The following is a 26,206-nucleotide window of genomic DNA, read 5'->3' as shown; positions in this document are numbered from 1 at the left end:
GAGAGGGGCTGGAATCAGAGGGGCAGTCGCACTAAGGCCACGTTTGTGCTGTGGGTTAGGTGTGACAGGGACGTCCCTGAGTGCTGACGTGAGTCTGGGGATCACCAGGGCAGCATGGCGGTGGCGGCTTGGTGGCTTTTAACTCTTGGATGCCCCCATGTAGCAGTGCTGTTTCAGGGACTTCCTCAGCTGCTCTCCTTCCAACCTAGCTCCCTGGGCTTGGGAAGGCCACAGATGATGGCCAGACTGGGCTTGAGCCACCACGTGGGAGACCAGCATGAAGTTCCAGCTCCTGGCTGTTGTGGCCATTTAAGGGGTAAACCAGCAGATAAGAGAGAGAGAGTGTGTGTGTGTGTGTGTGTGTGTGTGTGTGTGTGTGTGTGTGTGTGTGTTTCCTTCTTTCTCCCTCTGTCTTTCAAATAAATTTTTAAAAATTTAAAATTAAGGTACCTTGGTGGATTTTATGATTCAAGCCTGAATCTTTTTCATTTTTGTTTCTTTCGTTCTCTTATTAAACTGCTGTCTTTAGCCGTGAAAGAATATAAAGTGTTTAACCAGTAGAAATATACACAGTAAGCCTTTTGGTCTTCGTTTTTAAAAAGATTGACAAGTTTTACTAGCCAGTTTTTTTGGTTTTGGTTTTGGTTGTTTGTTTTAGTTTTGTAGCTGACTTTATCCAGAGCTAGCCAGCTTTATGAACACTGCATGGCCTATTACCTTTACGAAAGCCTAAATGGAAGCCTTCTGAATGATCGTCTTGGTAGGATCGGGGCTGGTGGACTTAGCTTGCTCGTCCCAGCACTGAGAGGCCATCCATGCCACTCTCGGGCTGGAGAGGAATGCAGATGGACCACTTTGTACCTCAGGGGTGACCCTGAAGCCCCACCAATTGGAGTGTGCTCCAGGATTTTCTCCACAGAGACAGGGGCTTGGAAGAGTGAAGATTTCCCAGAAGAGTTGTTGGGAAGGAATCTAAAGGAATGTTCCCGAGCCATCCCCATTGTCACCTGTTGTTATTTCCTGTTGTCAAGTCACCACCAGCGACTTTTTCCACCTCTGGTCCTTTCCCGCTCTACTGTAGCCCCTCGACTGGCTGTTGAATCTTCCTGCAGTAGTTTTGTGTTTCTTGGCTGGGAAATGTTTCATGGTGCAATAGCTTAATCCCAAAAGAGACATTTAGCAAGGCTGTGAGGAAGTTCCTCAAAGTGTTCTTTGTCTCTCTCTTGCTGCCGTTCAGCTCCCTCATCTTTCTAGCCTGTGGAGTAGGACGAGCCTCTTACAGCAGCTGTCTGTCCAGAAGAGCAGTCAGACGGAAGCTGGCATCGTGGACCACGCTGCAAGTACTGGGGGCGGAGAGTCTGGGTCACGGAGCATGGGGGCGCGTTGGAACAAGGTTCATTCAAATGTAGGACAGGCTGCTCCCCTGACTGTGTGTATATGACTGTATGGGTTCAAAGCACAGACTTGAGAACTGCTGTCTTCTAACATGTGATGTGGGCATCTTTCTCATCCAGCTTCTCCATCTGGTAACAATGTGAATGTCCTGTTTCTGTATTTCCCTGAGTGTGCTCTGGGATCAGCCCCACACAGAGGCTGTACAGCAGAGTCAGCTAGAAGCTAGGCTCTCAGGAGCAGAATATCCGCGTCTGATCCACTGCTTCTACAAGCCCTGGGATAGCATGCTTCCCTGGTTTCCTCCTGTCAAATGGTACCATTCATGAAACCCAACTCCCTTGAAACAGTTAGTGTTTGAGACAGCAATCGTAAGTTCAAAGGTGGCTACACAAGCACATTGGATGTATTCAAAGTCTGCCCCAGGGTTTTGTTGAGCATGTGGATGTCATAAATCTTTCAAAGGTGAAATGAATGGATACTTGGAATGTGGTTGGCTAGGAATGCCAGAGGCCCCTTCCTCACACCTACAGGACATACCAATCCTGCAGGCTCAACTGTGTCAACACTAAAGGCGCAAGGGGCAGAGCCCCAGCTATGCTGTAAGAACTTCATCCGCTGGATGAATCCCCGTCTCCAGAGTGGCAATGGGGCTAGCTGGGCCTGCTCTGTTACTGCGTCCATTGTAACAATAGTGTTGTTTTGTGCTCTCACGAAACTTTCCCACATCTGGCAGGCTCAGCCCAAGGCTGGTTTTGGTTATGAAACACCACTGCTTAAGGAAGTTGGGGTGATGGCAGCAGGGAGCTCTTTCCCCTACCTCCCTCTGACTTGCAGAAGCTACTGAGAATTTACTAGAAGAACCACAACTGAATTGCCACACTGACTTAGGTTAATGCACAGGGTCCCATCAGATTGGAAATTCAGTCATGTTCTAGTGAGATTCACTAGATGTTCCATTAGCACTGGAGGTTAGCAAGCCTGCTGGCCTGTGCCCTTCCGGCCACCATGGCTGCTGCCCAGGAGTACTTTGCCCCGGATCAGTATGTCTTAGTCAGTTGTCCCCATGAACAGAATCTAAGACAAGGATTTGAGGGCAAGTACTTTAAGCAGCAGTCCCCCAAAAAGGTAAACAATAAAGAGTATGAATAAGCAGGTGATGGCTGTAGGCGATGGGGCTCATCACCATGAGGGACTCTGTGGGAGCCCCGAGGAAGGAGCAGTCTCTGAGTGGCCTTGTTGAAGGGCCAGAAGTTTGGATATTGATACAGCAGCTCCCCACTGGCTGAAAGCATTGTGTTCTTGGGCACCCCACTGCATGTGCCAGGACTGTAGGACACATGGGCCCATGTGCCATGCTCTGTAGGGCTCCTGACAGGACCACTTGTATGAGGCATCTCTGCCAAAGCCCCCAAGCTGGGGCACCATGCACACTTACTCTGGCCCAGGTTAGACATTAGGAGCCAGCTCCAGCAGGGACCAAGGTCTCTGCAAAGCAAAACGAGGCCAAAATACTGAACTACTCTTCCAAGTCTCAGGGAAGTCATCTAGTGCTGTGGATGCGGGGCTTTCTTATTTTTTTTTTCCCCAGTGGAGAAAAACTTGCATTTTTGTTGTTGTTCTGTGGAAGTAACTAGGTTACAGGCCAGGACTGGGATAGTAGCAGATTAGGTTAGGTTACCACTGTAGTCACATCATTGCATGTGAGTACCAGTTCAAGTCCCAGTTGCTCTGCTTGTGCATGGACTCTGCCTCTCATTTAGGAGACCTTGATGGAGTTCTAACCTCTTGGCTTTGGCCTGGATGATGGTGGCCATTTAGGGAGTGACCAGTGGATAAAGTGTCAATCTATATCTTTTCCTGTCCTCCTGTCCTTCATTCCCCCCTTTTTTTTCTTCCTTTCCCTCTCTCTTCCCTCTTTCCTTTTCCTTCCTTTTTTTCTCTCTCTCACTTTTTAAAATAAATAAGTCTTAGAAAAAAGAAATGACTTGATGTAGTCAGTGCTGAATTGAATCCCAGGAGGCCACTGAGTTGGAATGAGCTTTTAGATGGTGTCAATAGACCAGAGCAAAATGGAGTTATTTATGCTAAGTCCCCTGTAAATCAGCAGAAACTTTAATGAAGTAAGAAAAATCCACCCCCAGACAAGCTGGGTTTTTCCCCCCAAAACAGGAGATTGACAGAAACCAATTGGAAAGAACTCAGTCAACCTGAGCTGGCATAAAGAAGTTCCCTTTACTTTAACCTATATAAGCAAATTAATCTGAAGTAATCTGAGGTTAATCAGTCACTTCTCGTATCATTCAGTTTCCTTGTTCCTGCTCAAGTTACTTGATAAAAATTGACCAGCAGCAGATGCTTCCTGATAACGATGCTCATAAAAATGCCTCACGTTGGCGTGCCAGGGTTGAAATCCCAGCTTCAGCTCCGGACACTCCCTTCCTGTGAATGTGCCCCCTGGGATGCAGCCAGCATGGCTCAAGTCATGGAGTTTCTGCCACTCATGTGGGATACCTGGATTGCATTCCAGCTCCTGGCGTAGACCTGACCCAACCCTGCACATTGTAGGAATTACAGGAGTGAACCAGTGGATCGGAACACACATCCTTACTTTCTCTCTGCTTCTCAATTACTTAAAAGTTTCCAGAAAATAACATTGTAAATAGCAAGTAAATTATTTAAAAGTTGGTGGCGTAAAGTCGATCACTTACAATAAACATAATTTTTAACTTTTAAAAAACAAATAACAGATCAAGTTTAACAAAGGCAATGGTTCTCCAGGGTGAGGGGGTTTTACTTTCCCTCTTCTACCCCCAAGGGTGTAGCATTTTTGGCTGTCATGACTCGGCCATTCAGGACTCCGGGTGTCTGATGGGTGGAGGCCCCAGTGTTACCTGACATCCACACTGCACAGGATGGGGGAAGTGTTGTGCAGTGGGTTAGGCTGCCGCTTGTGACATAGGCGTTCCATATCAGGTCCTGGCTGCTCCACTGCTGATCTAACTTCCTGGTTATGTGTCTGGGAAGGCAGCAGAGGATGACTCAAGCACTTGGGCCTGCCTCCCACACTGCAGACCCAGACGGAGTTCCTGGCTCCTGGCTTTGGCCTGGCCCAGACTGGCTGTTGTAAACCTTTGGGAGTGAACTGACAGAAAAGCTGTCTTTATCTCTTGTGTTCCTCCCTCTCTCTGTCATTCTGCCATTTAAATGAACAAATAATCCAGCACAGAAACAAATCTTTTAAAAATATCTGATCCAAAATGACATCAGTGCCAATAAACCCTGCTCTCTATTCCAACATTTCTGACCTCAAAATTATACACTTTGTGGCCCTGCACTGTAGCCTAGTGGCTAAAGTCCTCACCTTACATGTGCCAGGATCCCATATGGGTGCCAGTTTGTGTCCTGGCTGCTCTACTTGCCTTTCAGCTCCCTGCTTGTAATCTGGGAAAGCAGTAGAGGACAGCCCAAAGCCTTGGGACCCTGCACCTGCGTAGGAGACCCAGAAGAAGCTTCTGGCTCGTGGCTTCAAATCCACTCAGCTGCAGCCATTGCAGCCATCTGAGGAATTAGCCAGTGGATGGAAGATCTTTCTCTGTCTCTTCTCTCTGTAAACCTGAGTTTTCAATAAAAATGAATCTTTAAACACACACACACACTTTGGGACTTTGAAACTTTTCAGCATTATAAGAAAGTGCTTTCCTCTTCATACCATAGCAAAACTGACTTAGACTGAACGTGGTTTATGGTAGCCACGCTAAGTTCACACTCAGCCTGGGCTTTGTAAATAGCTGGCTTGCAGATACTGCCATTCTCCCTAACCATTTGCTTAAAAAGTGTCATGGGTAGTTGAGGGCTTTCTACAGCAGTTGTGTCAACAATTGCTCCTTTTTCTAAGGTTGTTTATTAGACCTCTAGCCAAGGTTTGCTGTCTGACTTCAGCGGCAATCTCTAGCCAGGGCAGAGTTTTAAAATACAAATGGAACTTTCCGTTTTTACGATTTCCAAGGAACAGTCTCCCTCCTCTTTCTCTCTGAGACAGTTGCAGCTCCCAGGTCTGCATGCTGGTGGGGCAGGCCTGAGGAAGAGGAAGCTGTTAATCCCCAAACACTTGAACACAAGGGTTTGGCTGAGTGGGGAAGGGAGGACTGGAAAAGGAACATTTCTCTAGCCCTTCTTTTTTCAGATGATTTAGTTTATTTATTTGAAAGGCAGAGCAACATAGATGGAGAGACAGAGATCTCCCATCTGTTGGTTCACTCCCCAAATGGCCACGATGGCCTGGAGCTGAGCTGATCTGAAGCCAGGAGCCAGGACCTTCATCTGGATCTCCCACGTGGGTGGCCGAAGCCCAAGCACAGGGTCCGTCACTGACTGTCTTCTCATGTTCATTAGCAAGGACCTAGAAGTGGAGCAGCTGGGACTGTCGTGGGCTGCTAGCCCCTGCCTTGTCTTGCCTCACAGTCTCCCTCACAAGGAAAATTTCAGTACAAATGGATATCTCCATTTCATTCTACAGAAAGATCTCTGGGACTAGACATGGCATTATTAGATAGGAGCTTCCTGCTACAACCACTGGACCCAGCAGTGGAAACGGGAAGAAAGGTTGGCAGACATAGCTCAAGTGTGTTCCTTGGCCATAAATGTACACAGACATGTAAGCATGCTGTTTTTCATACGTAAGATCATTTTGTATTCATCGGGGTCCTTTGCTTTCTTTCTCTTGGTCTCCTTGATATAGTCTTCATCCCATAAAGATACATGAACACTGAATTGAAACAATGTAACATCAGCATGTAGCTAGTTTGAACCAACATTTTGCCATCTTCATCCCATGGATTCAAATTAGGCATGTGATGGCTTCTCAATTATGGAAATGTATAATGATGGAGTACTGGGGTCCACCATATCCAGATGTGGGGGTACAATGCAACATGCATTCCTACTTCTGGACAACAGATGAATTCCCAATGAAACTGTTGAAAATACGTAGACAATGGGATGCTGGACCAGCAGTGTCGGGGTACACTTAAATAAGAGACTGATGGAATTATGATTCCTTATGAAGGACTAGACCATTGTAGTAAAATGGGGAAAATCTGTTGGCAGTGGGGATGGGGAACCAGTCTATACGAAATTGTACCACATAATTAAAAAAATTCAAAATAAAAATATTAAAAAATTAGGCATGTGAGTCAGGGATGGGACATGCTGCCTGTTGCTGCTGTTGCTCAGTCTTGCTTTTTTCACTGTGCTGTCAGGGTAGAGCCTGGTGCTCTCCAACGTGACCTCACAGGGGCCACAGGCAGGGCGTGGTGGCAGCTTCTCCACAGTCTCATCCCTTATGAATGCTGTCTGCTCTCCCCCCACTCGAGAGAGCTGTTCTGATTTCTCTCCTCTGGTTCCAAATGTGGGGCTGCCTTTGTAAAGGTACCAGGTTCCCACAGCCCCAGGGCCAGGTTCCCATTCCCAAATGCCCTTCCTACTTTTTTTTTAAGATTTTTTTTTTTTTTTTTACAAAGTCAGATATACAGAGAGGAGGAGAGACAGAGAGAAAGATCTTCCGTCCGATGATTCACTCCCCAAGTGAGTGCAATGGGCAGTGCTGTGCCGATCCGGAGCCAGGAACTTCTTCCAGGTTTCCCACACAGGTGTAGTCCCAAGGCCTTACGCTGTCCTTGACTGCTTTCGCAGGCCTCAAGCAGGGAGCTGGATGGGAAGTGGAGCTGTCGGGATTAGAACCGGCGTCCATATGGGATTCTGGCGCGTTCAAGGAGAGGACTTTAGCAACTAGGCAACCACGCTGGGCCCCCTAATTCTACCAAGGGGTTGAGATTTCATGCCCTGTTAAACTTGTTACTGGAAAGGGTCTGATTTTCTAGAATTCTTGAAGATTTGATCTAGGCATTCTCTTGCCTTATAGGGAATGGCATGATTTATTAGGTAATTGTGGCATCTGATTCTCGAAGTTGTACTTAAAAAATTATTTATGTTTTAGAGAGGCAGAAACAATGAGTTCTCTTTCTGCTGGTTTACTCCCTAAATGGCTGCAACAGCCAGAGATTGGACAGGTCAAGAGCAGGAGCAGGGAGCTCAGGCAGGGTCTCCCACATGGGTGACAGAGACCCAAGCACTTGACCCATCACCTCCAGCCTCCAGAGTGTGAATATCAGAGAGCTACATTTGGGAGCACAGCTAGAACTTGAACCGAGATGCTCCAGTGTGGATCGCAAGCATCCCCAACAACATCTTGACCTCTACACTTGCCTGCTCCTAGAGTTGAGCTTCTTATTGAGATGAAAATCCCTACACAAAGCCTTCCACACTCAGAGCACCTCTGTGTTCATCATCTGATTTTAAGAACCTGTGCAAATGCTCAGTTAGGCAGCCCATTCCCCAAATTCAAGGAAGAAATGCACTGTGATTAAAAAAGAGAGAGAGAGAGAAAGAGAGAGAGAGAGAAGCATTGAAAGCCAAGAAGTTCATCAGTCCCTGTTTATGGTAAGTGGTAAGAAAAATGTAACATAGCACATACCGTTTCCTTTTTGAGCCTTCTGCACAACCAGTGGGATGTATACTTCTACTGTGTGAGCAGACTCAAAAATTGTCAGTTTTCTTGCTAAAAAAAAACACAGCATGAGCCAAGGAATAAGGGCTCAGTGTGCTCTGGGCACAAGGAGAACTTATTCTGCTCCAACTCAGGCAGAAAGGAGCCAAGCTGAGAAGACAAAGAACAACTTAGAAGTGTGGATCCCAGCCCATACCATGGCTGCACCATCCATACCCCAGTGACCTACATTTGGGGGTACCCTGGGCTTAGCTCAGGTGGTTAAAGGTGCTGTGAACTCCTGCCTTGCCAGAGTGGAGCTGATTTCCTGAGGGGATCCCTCCTCCCCTTCCCCCCTGCTGGCCCTGGGTGTTCCTTGGAATGAGAGGCCTCCTGCAGAACACAGCAGCAAACATGCCCCACCATGTGGTCTTGACTCAGCAAATATGAAAGCACTCCAGAAGAATTTGTGGAGGGGTCAGCATTCTGGGACCGCAGTTTAAGTTGCTACTTGTGAGGCCAGCAACTTGTATCAGAGTGCCGATTTGAGTCCTAGCTGCTCTACTTTCCAATGCAGCTCCCTGGTGTTGTACCTGGGAAGGTAGGCGGTAGAAGGTAGCTCCAAAATGCTTGACTTGTTGCCACTCGCATGAGAGCCTGGCCCAGCCTCAGCCAAGGTGGACATTTGGGGAGTGAACCAGCAGATAAAAGACCTCTCTCGCTCACTCACTTACTGTGTGTGCGTGTGTGTGTGTGTCTGCCTGCCTTTAAAATAAATTATTTAAAATTTGTGGAAAAGTGGGATTTAAAGGTAAATTTATTTGGGTGCCAAAAAAATTGACATTCTTGCCTGTTCTCCATACTAATTCCCTCTGAGCTTCTCTGAGAACCTGTTATGTTGAAGCAACTCACTCAGGAGAGGACGGATGTAGGCCATTAGGTCACAGATTTGCCACTGACTTTGGTGAGTAGAACCATTAACAAGGATTCAAAGAGCAGTCTTACTAGCTGTGAAGCTAGGAAGCTGAGACCCTCCCAGGCCTGCAGACCCACCTGGGCGCCATCCAGGGAGGCTGCAGCCCCAGGTCCACTTGGCCTGTTATCCCTGGCTTCCCGTGTCCTGTCCCATCATCTCTCCTGTGACTGTGGAAGACTTGGTCTGCTTTATCCATACCCAACCCCCCCACCTGTGCTCTGGCTGTCTTCACCACTGTGCACTCAGAGACCTTCTGTTTTTTTGATCTGTCTCTCAGTCCTAGCTTCTCTACTGACCTTGCCTATCAGCATTCCGAGCCTATCTCAAAGCAGGCAAAATGCACATCTTGATCCTACCTTTTCCTTAGAACTGTGCCTCACAGCCCACTCCCTGCCCTCCACCATTCAGACAGAGGTCTCAGTCACCTTCTCCAGGCTTTTCAGTGGCCCACTCATGTTCACTTCCCAGTCACTCATTGCTGTCAAGTCCCAAGGACATCCTAGCTTTGTGTGTCAGTAAGAACCCAGTCTGCCAAGGCAATAAGTAGAGACTTGATACGTGGAGTGGGGAGTGTTATGTGCCGTGGTTAGGTTGACCTTGGCAGCCCATAGCCAGTAGCCGGTATCAGAGCGCCTAGTTTATGTCCCAACTCTGCTTCCAGTTCTACCTTCCTGCTAATTGTACTTTAGAAGGCAGCAGCTGATGCCTCAAGGAACTGAGTCACTGCTGCTCTTGTGGGAGACTCAGCCTGAGTCCCTGGCTTCTGGCTTCAGCCTGGTTCAGCCCTGGCTGCTGTGGGCATCTGGACAGTGAACCAGTAATAAATGGGAAGACTTCTATCTCTCTGCCTTTGAAATAGAATCCATAATTAAAAGGATATGGAGGAGGCTTCCGTTGCTACCTGCCTGAACTCCACAGCAGTCAGCTGTGCGGGCAGTGGCTGCCTTGAATGGCTCTCTTCTTATCTCGAGCATATTGTGCTTCTTTAGTTTCGTTGCTGCCCTCTGGCCACTCCCTCTCAGTTTCCTGGGGAAATACCCTTTCCTTTCCCTGGTGCTCATCTCACTCTCTGCCCTCTTTCATGGAAGCCGTCTGCTGCCTGCCTCTGACTCTCCATTTGTCTCCATCCTCACTTTCACCCCCTTGTCCCGCCGGCACAGGGAGTCATGTGGACATCTCTCCCGTTCCAACCTGTTTCTCTCCAGCCTGTCCCCTTTCTGCGTTTAGCATCCTCCTGTCAGCCTGTCACATACCCTCCCCATGCCGTAGGGCCCTCCAAATTGCCCTAAGGATCCAGCTGTGACACCTGAACCCCCTTTCCGGGACCCCTGAGCCCCTGGCCCTGCCCACCTCCACCTGCTGCAAGCAGCAACTAAAAAAGGCTCAAGAAAGGACTCTGGAGAGAAGCTGTGCACAGGGGTGGGTTTTCAGGTAAGCAAGGCTGGTCCAAGGTAAACAGGCCTTGGCTTTGATCCCCTTCTTCCTTTCCAGTACTGTCTTTACTGGAAGACATCTTCTTTCTCTTATAAAATCTTGTCAAGCATTGTACTGGTGTCTTCTCTTTTCCAATATCAAGAAGGCAATTAAAAATACTTATGTGTTAGCCAGATGTTACATATAAATATTTGACTATGTAAAAAACTAGTGCATGGGAGGTACATAGCACGTCTGTCGAACAAGAAGTGCTTGGTAAATGTTGACTCTTTTTGTCCGGAAACTACTTTCTGTGTTTGGGTAAATGATGGAGAAAGACACTGGGTCTCCCACACCTGTGCAGGTCCCAAGGCTTTGGGCCGTCCTCACCTGCTTTCCCAGGCCACAGGCAGGGAGCTGGAAGGGAAGTGGAGCAGCCGGGACATAAACCAGCGCCCATACAGGATCCTGGCAGACGCAAGGTGAGGATTTAGTCACTTGGCTCAGCTCTGGTGGTTGTGGCCTCTTGGAAAGTGAACCAGTGGATAGAAGATCTTTCTGTTTCTCTTTCTCTCTGCAAATCTGCCTTTCCAATAAAAAATTTTTAAAGTTTTACTTAGTAAAATTTATATAAAAAATTTTATCTTAGTGAAAAGGATGACCAGGCAACACAACATTATAGGAATTCTACAGGACTGCTACCCCATGGCCACACCTTAGTGGTTTAACTGACTGCGATTAAATTCTCAAAGAGACAAAGACAGAATGAAGGCTTCAAATGGAAATTAAGTCCAACTGCTGATTGGCGGGGTTGTGTTTCCTGCACACCTGAGTTTGAATGCTGTGTAACAAACTGTCAGACTTAGTTACACAGGCTGGAATGTGCTTTGAAAAGCTAGAAATTATATCGAGAACATTTCGTTACGGAAGTTTTAGAAACAAATTGGATGAGCATTTTCCAACTAGTTTCCTCTTGTTTGCTTCATGTGTGGGTCTGGTGGGAGGCACGGTGGGTGACCGTTTCCTTAAAGTATCATCAATGTTTGTAAATGCACATTTCCAATACCTCCTCTCACCTGCAGCCATGATGGCTCCTGAGCTAGCATTAGCATTTAACAATGAGGTGCGGGAAGCTGTTGCTTCTGGGAAGCAAAGTCAATTTTCAAATGTTGCTAAGGGTGCCGTTTTCGTTATTTTTACTCCTGACCACATAATTCTCTTGCATATTGTGTTGATTTGCTCTTTTAAATATTTGTTTGAAAGCCAGAGTGACAGAGAGAAAGTATGTTCTATCTATTGTTTCCCAGAATGGCTAGAAAACTCAGAACTAGGACAGGTTGAAGAACCAGGAGCCTGGACCTGTGTCTGAGTCTCCCACGTGGATGGCGGGTGGCCCAAGCACTGGAGCCATCCTCTGCTGCTTTCCCAGGCACTTAAGCAGGGAGCTGGATGGGAAATGGAGCAGCTGGGACTCCTATCTGGCACTCTTACATGAGGACTGGTATCACAGGGAGTGTCTATTTTGTGAATTTTAATCAAGGAAAATGTTTATATTAGCGTACACGCCGCACATGTCCTTGGATATTTAAACTGCACCCATTCATCTATCTTTAAAAAAAAAATATTTATTTAATTTTTATTGGAAAGTCACACAGAGAGAAGGAGAGACAGAAAGGAAGATCTCCTGTCTGCTGGTTTGCTCCCTAAGTGGCTACACTGGCCAGAGCTGAGCCGATCCACAGTCAGGAGACAGGAACTTCTTCCGGGCCTCCCATGTAGGGACAGGGGTCCAAGGCTTTGGGCCATCCTTGACTGCTTTCCCAGGTCAGAAGCAGGGAGCTGGAAGGGAAGTGGAGCAGCTGGGACATAAACCAGCAAGTATATGGGATCCTGGTGCTTGCAAGGGGAGGATTAGCCAATTGAGTCATTTAGCTAAAACTTAATATACCTGCTATGTCTAGGCATTACGCCTCACTTCAGTGTCTGAAGTTGAGTTTTCATGTCACTGGACCTTCCTGTCTACTTACTGAGTAGTCTTTTTAAGGTTCCTTAGGAGAAGTCACCAAAGAAACACGTTAAGGCAAAAAAAAGGGACATCAGAGGATTTATGAGTGTGAGGCCAGCTGCGCAAGTCGGCCTAAGCTGCTTTCTGCCAGTCTGTTCTTAGCTTAGTACATGGGTGTTTGATGAATGTGGTTAATGGAAGCACTGGTGGGAAAGCAAAATTTTCAAAACAAGTTCAATGCTGTGGTTCCAGAATCAACAGATATATTGTGTACACGGTGAATCCCATGAAAAAGAATGGAGTAGAGCTGAACGCACTAAAACAGAAGATCCTCAAGATATGGTTCAGTGGGGAAAGCTCCTTGTAGCGTAGTGTGTACTGCATGGTCGTTTGACCCATCTGTCCTATGAATATGCATGTGTACGGGTGGAAAGACATGAGACAGCAACAAGGGACTGGGTACCTAGCCTAGCTACTTTGCGGGGAAGATGAGAAAGTTAGTGATGAGTTGATGTCTGCGTTTTACTGTCTGAACTGGTTCTTGCGTGGATCCTTTGTGAGGATGTGTTCCTGTTGCTTGAGTAATTTTTGAAAGTTCATTCCCTGTGTTCAGTCCCTCATGAAAACAAGGACTGCTGACTCATAATGGCATGTTACATGAGGAATTCCTTGGCCTCTGACTTCATCCTGTCCAATAGCTGTAAACACAAGAGAGATGACTTTTTTGTGATAATGCCTCAAGTTCATGTTCGGGTCATTTAACTGGTTTGACTGCTTCCATCCCCCCTGCTCTACTCTCACAACCGAGGGTTTTTCCCCAAAGGTGGATCTACTCTTTTCTTCCTCCTTTTTTTAAGGCTTATTTGTTCTTATTGGAAAGGCAGATTTACAGAGAGACAGATACAGAGGTCTTCTATCCACTGGTTCGCTCCCCAAGTGTCCACAACACCTAGGGCTGGGCCAGGAATTCCAACTTTCTGACTCCTGGCTTCAACCTGGCACAGCTCCAGCTCTTGTGACTATTTGAAGAGGGAACAAGCAGATTTCTCCGTCTCTGTCTCTCTCTGTCTTCCTCTTTTTCTGTCATTCTGTATTTCAAATAAATAAATAAGTCTTTTAAAGGATACTGTCATTATTATGATTTTTAGGAACAGAACAATGTCCCTTATAAGATTAACTTCATTGCATCTTTCTCTTATTTTAGTAGAAAGAAATAATGCAATTGAAATAATATGTTCTACTTTTAAAAATAGACATCTAGAACTCCATATGCTCCTCCCATGTGGGTGGCACTGGGGCCTTCTTCCTCTGCTTTTCCAGGCACGTCAGCAGGCAGCTGGATCTGAAGCAGAGCAGCTGATCTCGAACAATCACCTATATGGGATGCTGGCATCATAAACTTTACCTGCTACAATGCAAAGCTGACCCGCCCAAATATTTTCTACTTTCAGCAAGTTAAATTTAGATTAAATCCTGTTGTTTTTGTGGATGGTTTAGGGATGCTTCAAAAAAAACCAAACAGGGCCCCGCATGGTAGCCTAGTGGTTAAAGTCCTCACTTTGTACTCCCAGAAACCCATATAGGTGCCGGTTTGAATCCTGGCAGCCCTGCTTCCCATCCAGCTCCCTGCTTGTGGCCTGGGAAAGCAGTCAAGGACGGTCCAAAGCCTTGGGACCCTGCACCCTCATGGGAGACCCATAAGAGGCTCTGGACTCTTGGCTTCAGTTCTTGGCGCAGCTTTGGCCGTTCTGGCTGCTTGGGGAATGAATCAACAGACAGAAGATCTTCCTCTCTGTCTCTCCTCCTCTCTGTATATCTGTCTTTCCAATAAAAATAAAATAAATCTTTAAAAAGAAACAAAAGAAAAAACTTCCCATTTCAATTGCAAGTCCACATGGAATATTTTCTGAGCTTTGTTGGTGATCCACACAGATGCATTTTGGTACTGGGAAGGTGATGGGATAGGGAGAAATAGGAAACGAGGACAGGCGTGGTGATCTCATGAGAGCATTAAAAAAACTCCACCAGCTGCTGCAGAGTTTCTAGCAAAGGGCCAACATGCACGCAAAGTAATAAAACAGATTTTACTCCTTAAGCTTTTTATTTTCTTTTTCTTCTTTCATTTTAGAGAAACATGACAGAGAGATGTTGTGTCTGCTAGCTTCCTTCCTAAACGGCAGTCCTAGCCAGGGCTGGGTCATTCAGAAGCCTGGAGGCTGGACCTGCCTTTGGGTGTGCTCCAGTGAGATTAAACCCAAGTGAGAACCTAACCGCTGTACCACATGCCGACTCTGACTACTTCATCCTTTGGGAACTGGGTGGGACAGAGGAGAAAAGCAGAAAGCAAACGGTCCCAGGGATGCTCCTAGCGAAGAGCTGCTCCGTGGCAAGCTGAGGCAGCAGAAGAGGCAGGAAGAGAGATGGGAGAGAAAGAGCTCTCTGCTTCCGGAAGAGGGGACAGGGAGAAAGCCAAGCAATAACTCACCCTGTGTCAGCTGGGGACAATGGGCAGTTGGCAGAAGGTACTCATTCTTGATATGGAGCTTTCACAGAAGAGAAGTTAAATAAAGCACAGTGACAGTTGGAGAGAGAGATGTTTGGATTGGCACTGGGGCAAAGCAAGTAGAAGTGACTGCAAGTGAACAAGTAGATCCAGTTTGTGCATGGCGGAGAAAAAAAGAGGAACCCACACTCCCACAGAAGAGCAAATCGGCCAAGCACGGGGACAGAGGGGAGATCAGGGAGGGGGTTGAAGACAAAGGTTGGTGACTTCCTGAGGCCATGATAAAATGTTGTAAAGTGGTGATTGTTGCACTTGGGAAATTACCAAACAACCACTAGTACAACTGGAATATGCCAATAAGCTGATACTTTAAAAAAGAAAATCTAAAATTAAATGTAGGGGCAGGCATTTTGCCTAATGGTGTAGCCATCCATGTTCTACATTGGGGTGCTGGAGTTTGTTCTCTACTCCAGCTCTTGACTTGTGTCCTGCTGATGCAAACCATGGGAAGTAAAGGTGTTGGCTCAAGTAATTGAGTTCTTGCCAGTTAGGTGGGAGGGCTGGCCTAGTTCCCAGCTTTCACCATTGGTCCTGGCCCAGCTGTGGCTCTCATGGGCACTTGAGGAAATAGCATGGTAGAATGGAAATTCCCTTTTTCTCTGTTTTTCTGCCTCTCAACAAACAAAAATTTAAATAATACAGTTGAATGTGTGTATGTGTAGATTTTTTTTTTTGAAAATTTATGTTTTATATGGGGCTAGCACTGAAATGGTAGGCTGAGCTTCTGTCAGCATCCCATAGAGGTACCAGTTCTGTGTCCTGGGTGTTCCACTTCCCACCCAGCTCCTCGCTCATTGCCTGGGAAAGAAGTAAGGAATGGCTGAAGTCCCTCTGGGCCCCTGTACGCTGTGGGAGACCAGGAGCAAGCTCCTAGCTCCTGCCTTTGGATTGATTCAGCTCTGGCCAATACTTGTTTCCTTGCTATAATATTCAATGCAAGTATATAAAAATGTATCCTATGTTTGTTTCAAATTTTAAAACCTTGTCCAACTGATTTAGTTTTTAGCAATGATTTTTTTTTTATTCTTAAAATATGTCGGTTCTTCATTTCCTATGCAACAGTAAACCTTGTTCAGAACATTTTATCCTAAAAATGAAAAGGGCAGGGGCCAATGCTGCAGTGCAGTGAGTCAAGCCACGGTGATGCCAGCATCCCACGTCCAAGTGCTGATTCAGATCCTGGATGCTCCATGGCCAACCGAGATCCTGCTAACGTGCCAGGTAGGCAGTGCAGGGAGGCCTTAGTAACTGGGTTCCTACCACCCACATGGGAGGCCTGGATGGTGTTCTTGCTGCTGTAGCCATTTGGAGAGTGGATGGAAAATCTTTCTTTTCTCTTCCCCTCCCCTATCACTTTGCCTTTCAAATAAGCAGCAAATGGAAATTTCAAGTATGTTTTGTAATTTGCAAAAGAATTTCATCACTATCAAAAGACACCCATCCCTGTTGGCCATTTCTTCCTACTTCCCCTTGTTCCAACAGCTACAGCCACTAGTCTGCCTTGCTGCTTGCACTGATGTGTCCATTCTGAGCAATTCAGACATGAATGAATCACACAACAGGCACATTTTAGAACTTGCTTCTTCCTTTTAACATAAAGTTTCAACATTCATTCGTATTATAGTGTATATCAACACTTCATTCCTTTCTTAAAAATACATAAATATAATATCACTGTTGAAATACACAGTGCCATTGTACTTGTAGTTTTAAAGTTTATTTTTTATTTGAAAGGCAGAGCTATAGAGATTTTTTGCCCTTATTATCCATGCCTTTGGTGTCATGCCCAAAAACCTGTTGTCAAGACCAATGTTAAGTTTTTCCCCCTGTGTTTCATCTAGTAGGTTTACAATTTCAAGTTCTATATGTAACTTTTTAATACATTTTACTTTTATATGGTGCAAGATAAAGTTCCAATTTTATTCTGCATTTGATGGTTTAACTTTCCTAACAGTATTTATTCTCCATTATATACCCCTGGCATCCTTGTCAAAGATTGGTTGGTTATTGATGTACAAATGTGTTTTGGAAATGAATAAAGGGTCTGAATATTTTGGGGCTCTCTATGCTGCTGGTCTCACGTTTTTTGTTTTTTGATTGTTTTTGTTTTTTTGTTTTTTTTGTAGTATCATACTGTTTTGATTGCTGTAGCTTCTCAATACATTTTAAAATCAGGAGATGTGAATCCTGCAGCTCTGTTGTTCTTGCTCAAGATTGTTTTCTTTCTGGTTCCATATAAACTTTAGGATTGTTTATGTCCATAAAAAAATGCTGTTGAATCTTGCCCTTACTTCAGAGATCAAGAATGAATTCCAGGCTCCTGGCTTCAGCCTGGCTCAGCCCTGGCTTTTGCAGTTTGTTTTTTTTTTTTTTTTTTAATGAGCCAACAGAAAAAATAATTCACTTTGTCTTTTTCTCTCTCTTCGACTTTCAAATAACCACAAGCTTTAAATATTTATTTTATTTTTATCTGAAAGGCAGAGCTACAGAGAGAAGAGACCTATCTTCTATCTGCTGGTTCACTCTCCTAGAGAGCAGCGACTGGATATGGGTTGATCCAAAGCCAAGAGCTAGGAGTTTTCTCTGAATTTCCCATGTGGGTGCAAGGTCCCAAGGACTTAAGCCATTTTCTGCTGCTTTCCCAGACCAGGGAACCGGATCACAGTGGAGCATCTGTGACGTGAACTGGTACACATATAGGATGCTGGCTCCACAGGTGGAAACAGTCTACTATATTACAGTGCTGGCGCCTAACACTTTTTTCCTTAATACTGAAATTTAGATTTATTTGAAAGACAGAGAGAAAGAGAAAGAGAGAGAGAAAGAGAATCTTTCTCCCATTCACTCCTCAAATGATTGCCACAGCCAGAAGTAGGTCAGGAAAAATTCAGGAGCCAGTAACACAGCCCATGTCTCCCCTGTGGCTGTAGGGACTCAGGTAATGATTGAAGCTACTATTACTGACTTTCAGGGTGTATATTATCACAGAACTGGAATAGGAAGTAAAACTGGGACTCAAACCCAGACTCTCAGATATGGCATCCAGGCGTGGCAATCAGTGTCCCCTTCAGGGCTAGCTGCTGGGCCTGCCGTCGGGATTTTGATAGGGAGCTATGGGATCTGTAGATCATTTTGAATGTATGGGCACTTTGGCAATATTAATTACTCCAACATGAATGTACAATGTATTTCCATTTGTCTGTCTTTTTAAATTCCCTTCATCAATGTTTTATAATTTTCATAGCCTACTTTTAATGGAGCTATGTTTTTATTAATGGATTTTGAGAGTTCTTTAGATAGCATGTGTACAGGTCCTTATCAGATACATGACTTAAAAATGTTTTCTCCCATCAAATGCATTTTTTTTTTCATTTTCTCAATTGAGTTCTTTTACTCATGCTCAGTGTATCTTTTTCTTTTGTCACTTGTGCTTTTGGTTTTATATCTCAGAAACTGCCTGATCCAAGATGATGAAGATTTATGCCTATGTTTTCTGTTAAGTGTTTTGTATTCTAATGTTTAGATTAGAACCTTGATTTATTTTGAGTTAATATTGAATCTCGTATGAGGAAGGGGGTTTGACTTTGTTCTTTTGTATGTAAATAAATAGTTGGCCCTGTACCATTTCTTGGAAAGAATGTCCCCCCACTGAATTGTCTTGGATGTCTTGTTCAAAATCAATTGACCGTACAGATGGGCCTGTGTTTCTCTTTCTTGCATTTATTTTATTTGTTTTGTCTGATATTAGTATAGCTATTCCACTTTATTAGGATCCTTGTTTGATGATGTATATTTTATATCATTTGATTTCAGCCTGTATGCTTTTGGATGTAACACACTACCACAAGTTCAGTAGCTTAAAACAACAGTTTCCAAAGGTCGGGAGTTTGGGGTGGCTCGCCCGGCCTTCCGCTCAGAGTCACACAAGGTTACAGTCAAGGTGTTGGCTGGGCTGCCCTCTCACCCAGAGCTTGGGGTTCTCTTCCAGGCTCCCCGAGAGCCATGCCAGCTGCCTGTGCTTGTGAGACGGAGGCCGTTGGCTCCTTGAGGTCACTGTTCCACTGGTGGCCATCTTCCTCGCCAAGGCCATCAGGAACGTGTCTCAGCTGACTTATGTGTCTCTCGGGAAGGAAAGGTTGGAGCCTCCCCCTGTTTTGTTTATGGGCTCATCTATGTCTGGTCCCAAGATAGTCTGCTTTTGATAAACTCATGGGGAATTTATTAGGGACCTTAGTTACATATGCAATATGCCTTCATTTCTCACCATATTCTATTCATAAGAAGCAAGACATGGGCTTGGCGCTATGGCTCAGTGGCTATGTCCTCGTCTTGCATTTGCCAGGATCCCTTAATGGCCACTGGTTCATGTTCCAGAAACCCCACTTCCCATTCAGCTCCCTGCTTATATGGCCTGGGAAAACAGTAAAGGATGGCCCAAAACCTTGGGACCTTGTACCCATGTGGGAGACTCAGAAGAAGCTCCTGGCTTTGGATCAATTCAGTTCTAGTTGTTGTGGCCACTTGGGGAGCAAACCAGTAGAGGGAAGATCTTTCTCTCTGTCTCCTTCTTTCTGTAAATGTGCCTTTCCAATTAAATAAATCATAAAAAAAAAGAAGACGCAAGTTCTGCCCTCAGCTAGAGAGGTGGTTGCACAGAATGATGGGTGACAAGAGTTGCAAATCATGGGACCATCTTAGAATCATACTTTGTCAGTGGAAATGAACGAGAGAGTGAAAACACAGTTGTTCAGGCCCTTTATCCGTTTCCGTTGTTGAAATGTGTGCATGTATTCAAACATAAAGCTAAAAGTCTTTGGAGCTTTGCATTTGTCTCAGGCTTTTCTGTCTCTCATGGCTATGACTGTTTGATGCTAAGGTCCTGGTTAAGAACAGGCACTCCAGAGCCAGCCTGGGTAAACCTGGGCTAGGGACGAATCTCTCTGTGTCTCGGTTTCCTTTTCTCTAAGATAGGGCCAATTATAAGACATAGTGAGAGTACTGGGAGAACTAGATGAGATGATAATATTGGTATCATTTAGATAGTGTTCCCTGACAACATAGAAGTGAGTGGCCTAGAACAATAGGCATTTGTTTCTGGCTCACACAGCCCTGGGTGGCTGGCATGGCACTGCTGCTGTCACCTGGACTTGACACGGATTGCCTCCAGGCTGTGAGTCGGCTTTGACTGCCCTGTTCCCGTTCTTCTGGGATGTGTAGACTCTCTAGATGAAGTGTTCCCATTGGCTAGACATGTTCAGTGCCTTTCTGACTGGCAAAGGGGGTTAGTCAGGGAGCAGCTGCCCCGTGGTAAGTCAAGAAGCATCTGAATCTAAAAAGCATTTTTGTTGGCGTGGATGTCTGGTGCAGAGGCTGAACCCCTTCGTGGGATGTCTGCATGCTGTATTTGAGTGGTTGGTGAGTTCCGGCTTTGCCGTTTCTGATCCAGCTTCCGGCTGATGGAATCCCAGGAGGCAGCAGAGGAAGAAGCCAATGCCCGGTCCCCGTCGCACTGCAGGAGGCAGTTCCAGATGGCCAGCTTCAACCTGGCCCAGTCTTGAAACACTCAAAATATAGTCAACTGGCAGATGGAAGAGCTCTCTCTTTCCTGTTTAAATAAGATGAAAGGAAATAAATGTCAAGAATATTTTGATTGGATTTTGATAGAGGATTCTTGCCTTCACAGTTTGAGATTTCACTTCTTGTTTTCTAGTGGTACTTTTATGGCTTTGTCTGCAAAGTATTTACTTTTTAAAAAAATTATATTCAAATAGAAAGTTTCTGTACATACAACTGTCTACTTGTCATTGTCCCTACAGCAAGTCCTCTTGGAGGTTTCACACACTTATCAAATGCTCAACAGAGACCAACCTATGCAAACCTAGTTGTTTATTGGTGGTCCTCACCTCTGCTAATATGTTCCTTCTTCTCTTCCCAATGCCAGAGGGCAAGGCATCCTCCACAACTCCTCTCCCTTGAGCAGTACACCCCAGGGAGTCACTGCATCTTGTCAGTTTTGCTTCTCACCTTCTCTTCTGTGAGTGGAGCCAGAGTCACTCTCAGGCCCTACTATCTTACTGGGGCAACAGGCTAGTCTGCTTTGACCACCCTCTTGGAGTATCTGATGAGTTTTTTTTTAAAAAAATGCCCTTCCCGTAAAGACATTTCACAGTATCCCTTTTGCTTCCCATGATGTTTATCTGAATAAAGACCACAAAAAAGATTTTTAAAGACTCATTAATTTTGATTTGAATGGCAGAGTTACTGAGAAGCAAATAGGGAATCTTCCATCCACTAGTTCACTCTCCATATAGCTGCAATGGCCCAGGGCTGGGCCAGATCAAAGCCAGGATCCAGAAGGTTCTTCTGCGTCTCCCATGTGGGTAAAGGGGCCCAGTGATTTGGCCATCTTTTGCTGGTGCTTTCCTAGATGCATTAACAGGAGGCTGAATCTTTTGGCTTGCTGTTAATATCCTCATTGCTGAGTACACTGGCTGGTACGTAGCAGGCATGTGCAAATGTAAATATTTGTCCAGTGATTGCATCAGGGCCTGTGTTCTAACCCAGGTCTGCAACTCTCCAGACATGACTCTGGGAAGATGAGTGTTCGAGCCTGTTCCCTCTCAGGTGAGATGGGTGTCTTAGTTTGAGGCTGTGGGGAAGCAAGGCTACAGAGCAAGGCTTTTGGACCACCAGCGCAGGGAGCGGGGCAGGGGCTGTGCTGCTGAGCCTGCTGCACTAAGTGGCGCTCTCTCCAAGCACCACCTTTGCCAGGAAGGAAGCGAACCTCTTCTACTGAAATCACTCCCTCCTCCTCGCTTCCAGCCTCTCTAGGTGGCCATGAATAGCAGTGCAGCCACTCTGCAAGGCCTGGGCTGGGGGGAGTCCGCACCAAGCTGCTCCTCAGGACCCCACCCACAGGCTCTGTGGATGGTCCGGTATGGGGGGGAGGGGAGCGTGATCACTGTAGAACAGCCCTGGCACATCCGCAGCACCAATAACACAGAGTCCTTGTCATTGCAGGGATGGATATTTGGGGCCTGAAATGATCCCTTTTCTTTCTTTCTTGATAAGGTAATTTTGAAGTCTGCCTGGAAAATAAGGGAAAATGCAAAAACAAAACAAAACAAAAACAAAAAACCAAAAATATCCCTAAACCTTAAAAGAAGACAAAAGCAACAAAGTCATGTAGCCTCAATAACTTGCAGACTGTGCTATTGGTACAGGAGTAGAGTATGAGCATATATTTTTGTGGACAAGATTTTTGTATTTGGGCCCAGCGCATGGCTTCGTTGTTAAATCCTTGCCTTGCATGTGCCAGGATCCAATATGGGCACTGGTTTGTGTCCCAGATTCTCCACTTCCCATCCAGCTCCCTGATTGTGGCCTGGGAAGGCAGTTGAGGATGGCCCAAAGCCTTGGGACCCTGCACTGGTGTGGGAGACCCAGAGAAGCTCCTGGCTCTTGGCTTCAGATCAGCTCAGCTTCAGCTGTTGTGGCCACTTGGAGAGTGAAGCAGCACATGGAAGATATTCCTCTCTATCTTTCCCTTTCTCTGTAAATGTGCTTTTCTAATTAAAAAATATTTTATTTTTAAAAATATTGTCCTATTTATTGTAGCATTGTTTGTAACAGCGAAGGATTGGAGACGACCTAAGCACACATCCATGGAGACTTTGGTGCATGTTGGTCGGGTTCTTGGGTTCTGATAGACCAACCAAGTGGGAAGGGTTCAAGACACACAGCTGCATAATGTGCTGTGCTCAGTATAATATGGGAGGAGTGTCTATATTCTTATTCCCTAAATATACACTAATAATCCCTGGAAAGGTTCATGTTTACAAAGTTGTGTGTGTGTGCACAAGCTACGTATGTTAGTACCTATTACTGCATAACATGTTAGTCTGAATTTAGCAGCTAGATCAGATACTTAAAGATTTATACTTGTAAAGTGGAGGGACAGAGAGAGAGATCTTCCCTCTGGCAGTTCACTCCCCAAATGCCACCACAGCCAGGCACAACCCAACTGAAGCCAGGATCTGGAACTCCATACGCTTTGTCACCTGGGAGGCAGAAAGGTGTCGGCACGAAGCCCATGGAAGGTAGCCAGCCAGCACCCCAGGCAGGCACCCCCATTTGCCTTGTGGGATTCCCAAGCAGCTGCTTCACGTGCGGTGCCACAGCATGTGCCCTCCACATGTTCATCATTTCCAACTTCCGACAGGACAGGAATCTGAGAATGGTCCTGCTGACTGTGACCAGCTCTGAATCCTTCACGAGGATTCAGTGAAGTCGTGGGAAGGGCTGGTCTCAGTGGAGGTCCTGACCAGAGCTGGATGACTTGCTCATGGTGGGTCACTCCCAGGGCTGACCCCGGGTGGGAGGGTGTGACTGTGAGACCCGGTTTCAGGCTTCTTGGAGTGAATGGGACAGGAGGACGCTGGGAACATTCCTGCGACCTGCTCTGACCAGTGGCACCCAGCCAGCCCATGCTGCCCACCGTGCAGTCCTCGTAAGATGTTCAACCCCAAGCACAACCAGGCTTCGCATTCGACAGAAAGAGGCCCACAGAACCTGTTGGCATATTTTAAAATCTAGGGCGGGGATAACCGGACTGCATGCCCGCGGAGAGCGTTGCTCTCCACATCTTTTTAAGTTATATTTATCTTACTTTATTGCAAGAGTGAAACAGATTTACAGAAAGAAGGACAGATGGACCTTCCATCCGCTGGTTTACTTACCCAGTGACCACTATGGCCAGGGCTGAGCTTCTTCCAGGTCTCTCACGTGAGTGCAGGGTCCCAAAGACTTGTGCCATCCTTTCTGCCCTCCCAGGCTATCAGCAGGTGGCTGGATATGAGTGGAGCAGCTGGGACATGAACCGGCACCCATATGGGATCCTGGCACTTGAACGGGGAGGAACTGGGCAATCTGGACGGGCCCACTCCCTTCAGCTTGCCATCCGTTTTTTTTTTTTTTTTTTTTTTAACACATGTTGGACACTTTAAGCCAGCAACAACTGTATCTTTTTACAAAGAGACATATTTATCAAAATACTTGGTAAAGAACTGGGAAGAGGATGAGTGTGGCAGAACATGGTTGAGAAGGGGCCAGTCTTAGGCCTGAAAGAGGTTGGAGGGCTTGGCATGGATCCTGTTCCCATTTCTCTCTATTGCAGTCTTGCTGGCAGCCTTGACTGTGGCCATGGGAGTTCTTTTTTTTTTTTTATTACAAAGTCAGATATACAGACTGACTTGAGGAGAGGCAGAGGGGAAGATCTTTCGTCTGATAATTCACTTCACAAGTGAGCGCAACCGCGGTGCTGCACCGATCTGAAGCCAGGAGCCTGGAGCTTTCTTCCAAGTCTCCCACACAGGTGCAAGGTCCCAAGGCCTTGGGCCGTCCTCCACTGCTTTCCCAGGTCACAAGCAGGGAGCCCGATGGGAAGTGGAGCTGCCGGGATTAGAACCGGTGCCCATATGGGATCCTGGCGCGTTCAAAGTGAAGAGGACCTCAGCCGCTAGGCCATGGCGCCAGACTCAGGAGTTCTTTAGAATGGGTTGGTGGAAGGGTCAGAATCTAGCTAAACCGCAGCGTGTGGCCACCGTTTATTTTAAACAATTCTGGACGGCGCACAATGCTATTTCTGGATAATGTGGTACTTGAACCCGCACCACCCATCCTATCCCGCCTCTCGCAGATGGGACAGTTATTCTGTAACGTCATTTGCACCAACTACTCAGCACATCAAGAGGGTTAAACCCAGTCATTACGCAGAGAGAGACGTGGCATGAAACCGAGCAGCTTTATTGTCTCCATAAAAAGATCGCCCCTGCGGTCGCGTGCCGAACTAACTGTGCAGGACTCCCGCGCCCGGCCACCGCGCAGCGCCGTGTCGCTGCGGGAAAGCAAACTTTCCCGCACTCCACGAAGTCCCCGCGAGAAGAGTCTTGGAGAAGCCCCTCTCGCGCCCCGCGGGCGGCGAGCCCAGTCCCCCCGGCCCGGCCCGGCCCGGCCCGGCCCGGCCCGGCCCGGCGGGGTTCCTGCGGAGCCCAGGGCGCTCCAGCCTCGGCGGCGTCCACTCTCGCGCGGCCTCGGCTCCTCAGACGCACGCGCGCGCGCCCGGCAGCGCGGGCCTCGCGGCTCGTGAGGGACCACAAGGGGAGGCGAGCGTGAGGAGGCCACGTCACCGGCGCCAGGCCCGAGGCGGGGACCCGAGGGCGCGCGGAGCGGAGGGCCGGAGGCCGCGGCCGGAGCGCGGGTAGGCGGCGGCAAGGGCCGGCCGCTCCCACCCGCCGCTTCCGGCGTCCTCCCGGCTCTCGCCGCGCCGGCTCTGCCACATCCTCCGGTGACGTCAGCCGGTGCCGCCATATTGGAGAGGCGCCGCCGCCGCCGCCGCTTCGGAGCTCGGGCCGTTTCAGGGGCCGCGGGCGGAGGCAGGAAGGCACCCCCCTTCTCCGCGTCCGCCGAAGCCCAGCCCATCTCCTCATGACTGCCCCGGGCCCAGCTGCCGACCGACGTCGTCCCAGCACCCGGATCTAACACGGAAGCCCGGGGCGGGGGCCCGCCGGAGGAGGCGGAGGAGGAGGAGGGAGAGCCGGTCGGACCCGCGTCCCTCTGGCCCGCGCGGCGTCTCGGCCGGAGCCATGACCTCGCTGACCCAGCGCAGCTCGGGCCTGGTGCAGCGGCGCACCGAGGCTTCCCGCAACGCCGCCGACAAGGAGCGGGCGGCGGGCGGCGGCGGTGGCAGCGGCGAGGACGACGCGCAGGGCCGCCGCGACGAGCAGGACGACGACGACAAGGGCGACTCCAAGGAAACGCGGCTGACCCTGATGGAGGAGGTGCTCTTGCTGGGCCTCAAGGACCGAGAGGTGCGGGCGCGGCTGGCGGGGCGCGGGCTGGAGGGCCGGCGGGCGGCGCGGGGCCCGGGGCGTCTGCTGGGCTCGAGGTGGGCGCACCTGCGCCCGTGCCGTGCCAGCCGCGCGCCCCGGAGCGCACCGTGCGCCCCCGAGGCGCGTCGGAGTTGTTGCCTGGCTTCGCGGCCCGGTGTTTTTCTGGTTGTTGGCGTTTAAAGTGTTTGGATTTTTTTTTCCTCCCCTATCCTTTTGCACACTCGTTCTTCTTGCTCTCGGTCCTCGCTCTTTTGCCCGCGTGTTTAACCCGTGTAGAACCCAGGTGCACTTCCAACACCCCCCGCCCCCACCAAGTGATTGCCCAGTGAACCACAACACCTGGAGCCGCCCGCATCCCAGCTGCTTGGGTGGTTTTGCAGAGTTTGGGCACCTGGGAGGGAGGATTCACAGATCTTCAAGA

At 47.6% G+C, this 26,206-nt stretch overlaps 1 protein-coding gene across 1 annotated transcript in view; it reads left to right on the top strand.

Annotated features, from left to right (window-relative positions):
* The first annotated feature begins 25,262 nt into the window (after positions 1 to 25,262).
* GOLPH3 (golgi phosphoprotein 3) overlaps positions 25,263 to 26,206 on the top strand; it is a 32,324-nt gene continuing 31,380 nt past the window's right edge. Inside the window, exon 1 of the mRNA XM_040977431.1 lies at positions 25,263 to 25,764. Within this exon, the coding sequence (XP_040833365.1) occupies positions 25,540 to 25,764 (225 nt within the window). The 5' untranslated portion in view covers positions 25,263 to 25,539. The remainder of the gene's footprint in view (positions 25,765 to 26,206) is intronic.

The sequence above is a fragment of the Ochotona curzoniae genome, unplaced genomic scaffold (assembly GCF_017591425.1).
Source record: "Ochotona curzoniae isolate NIBS_2020 unplaced genomic scaffold, NIBS_Ocur_1.0 contig_2754, whole genome shotgun sequence".
NCBI lineage: Eukaryota > Metazoa > Chordata > Mammalia > Lagomorpha > Ochotonidae > Ochotona > Ochotona curzoniae.
Note: the sequence above shows the minus strand (reverse complement) of the source record. Positions and strands in the feature narration are given on the sequence as shown.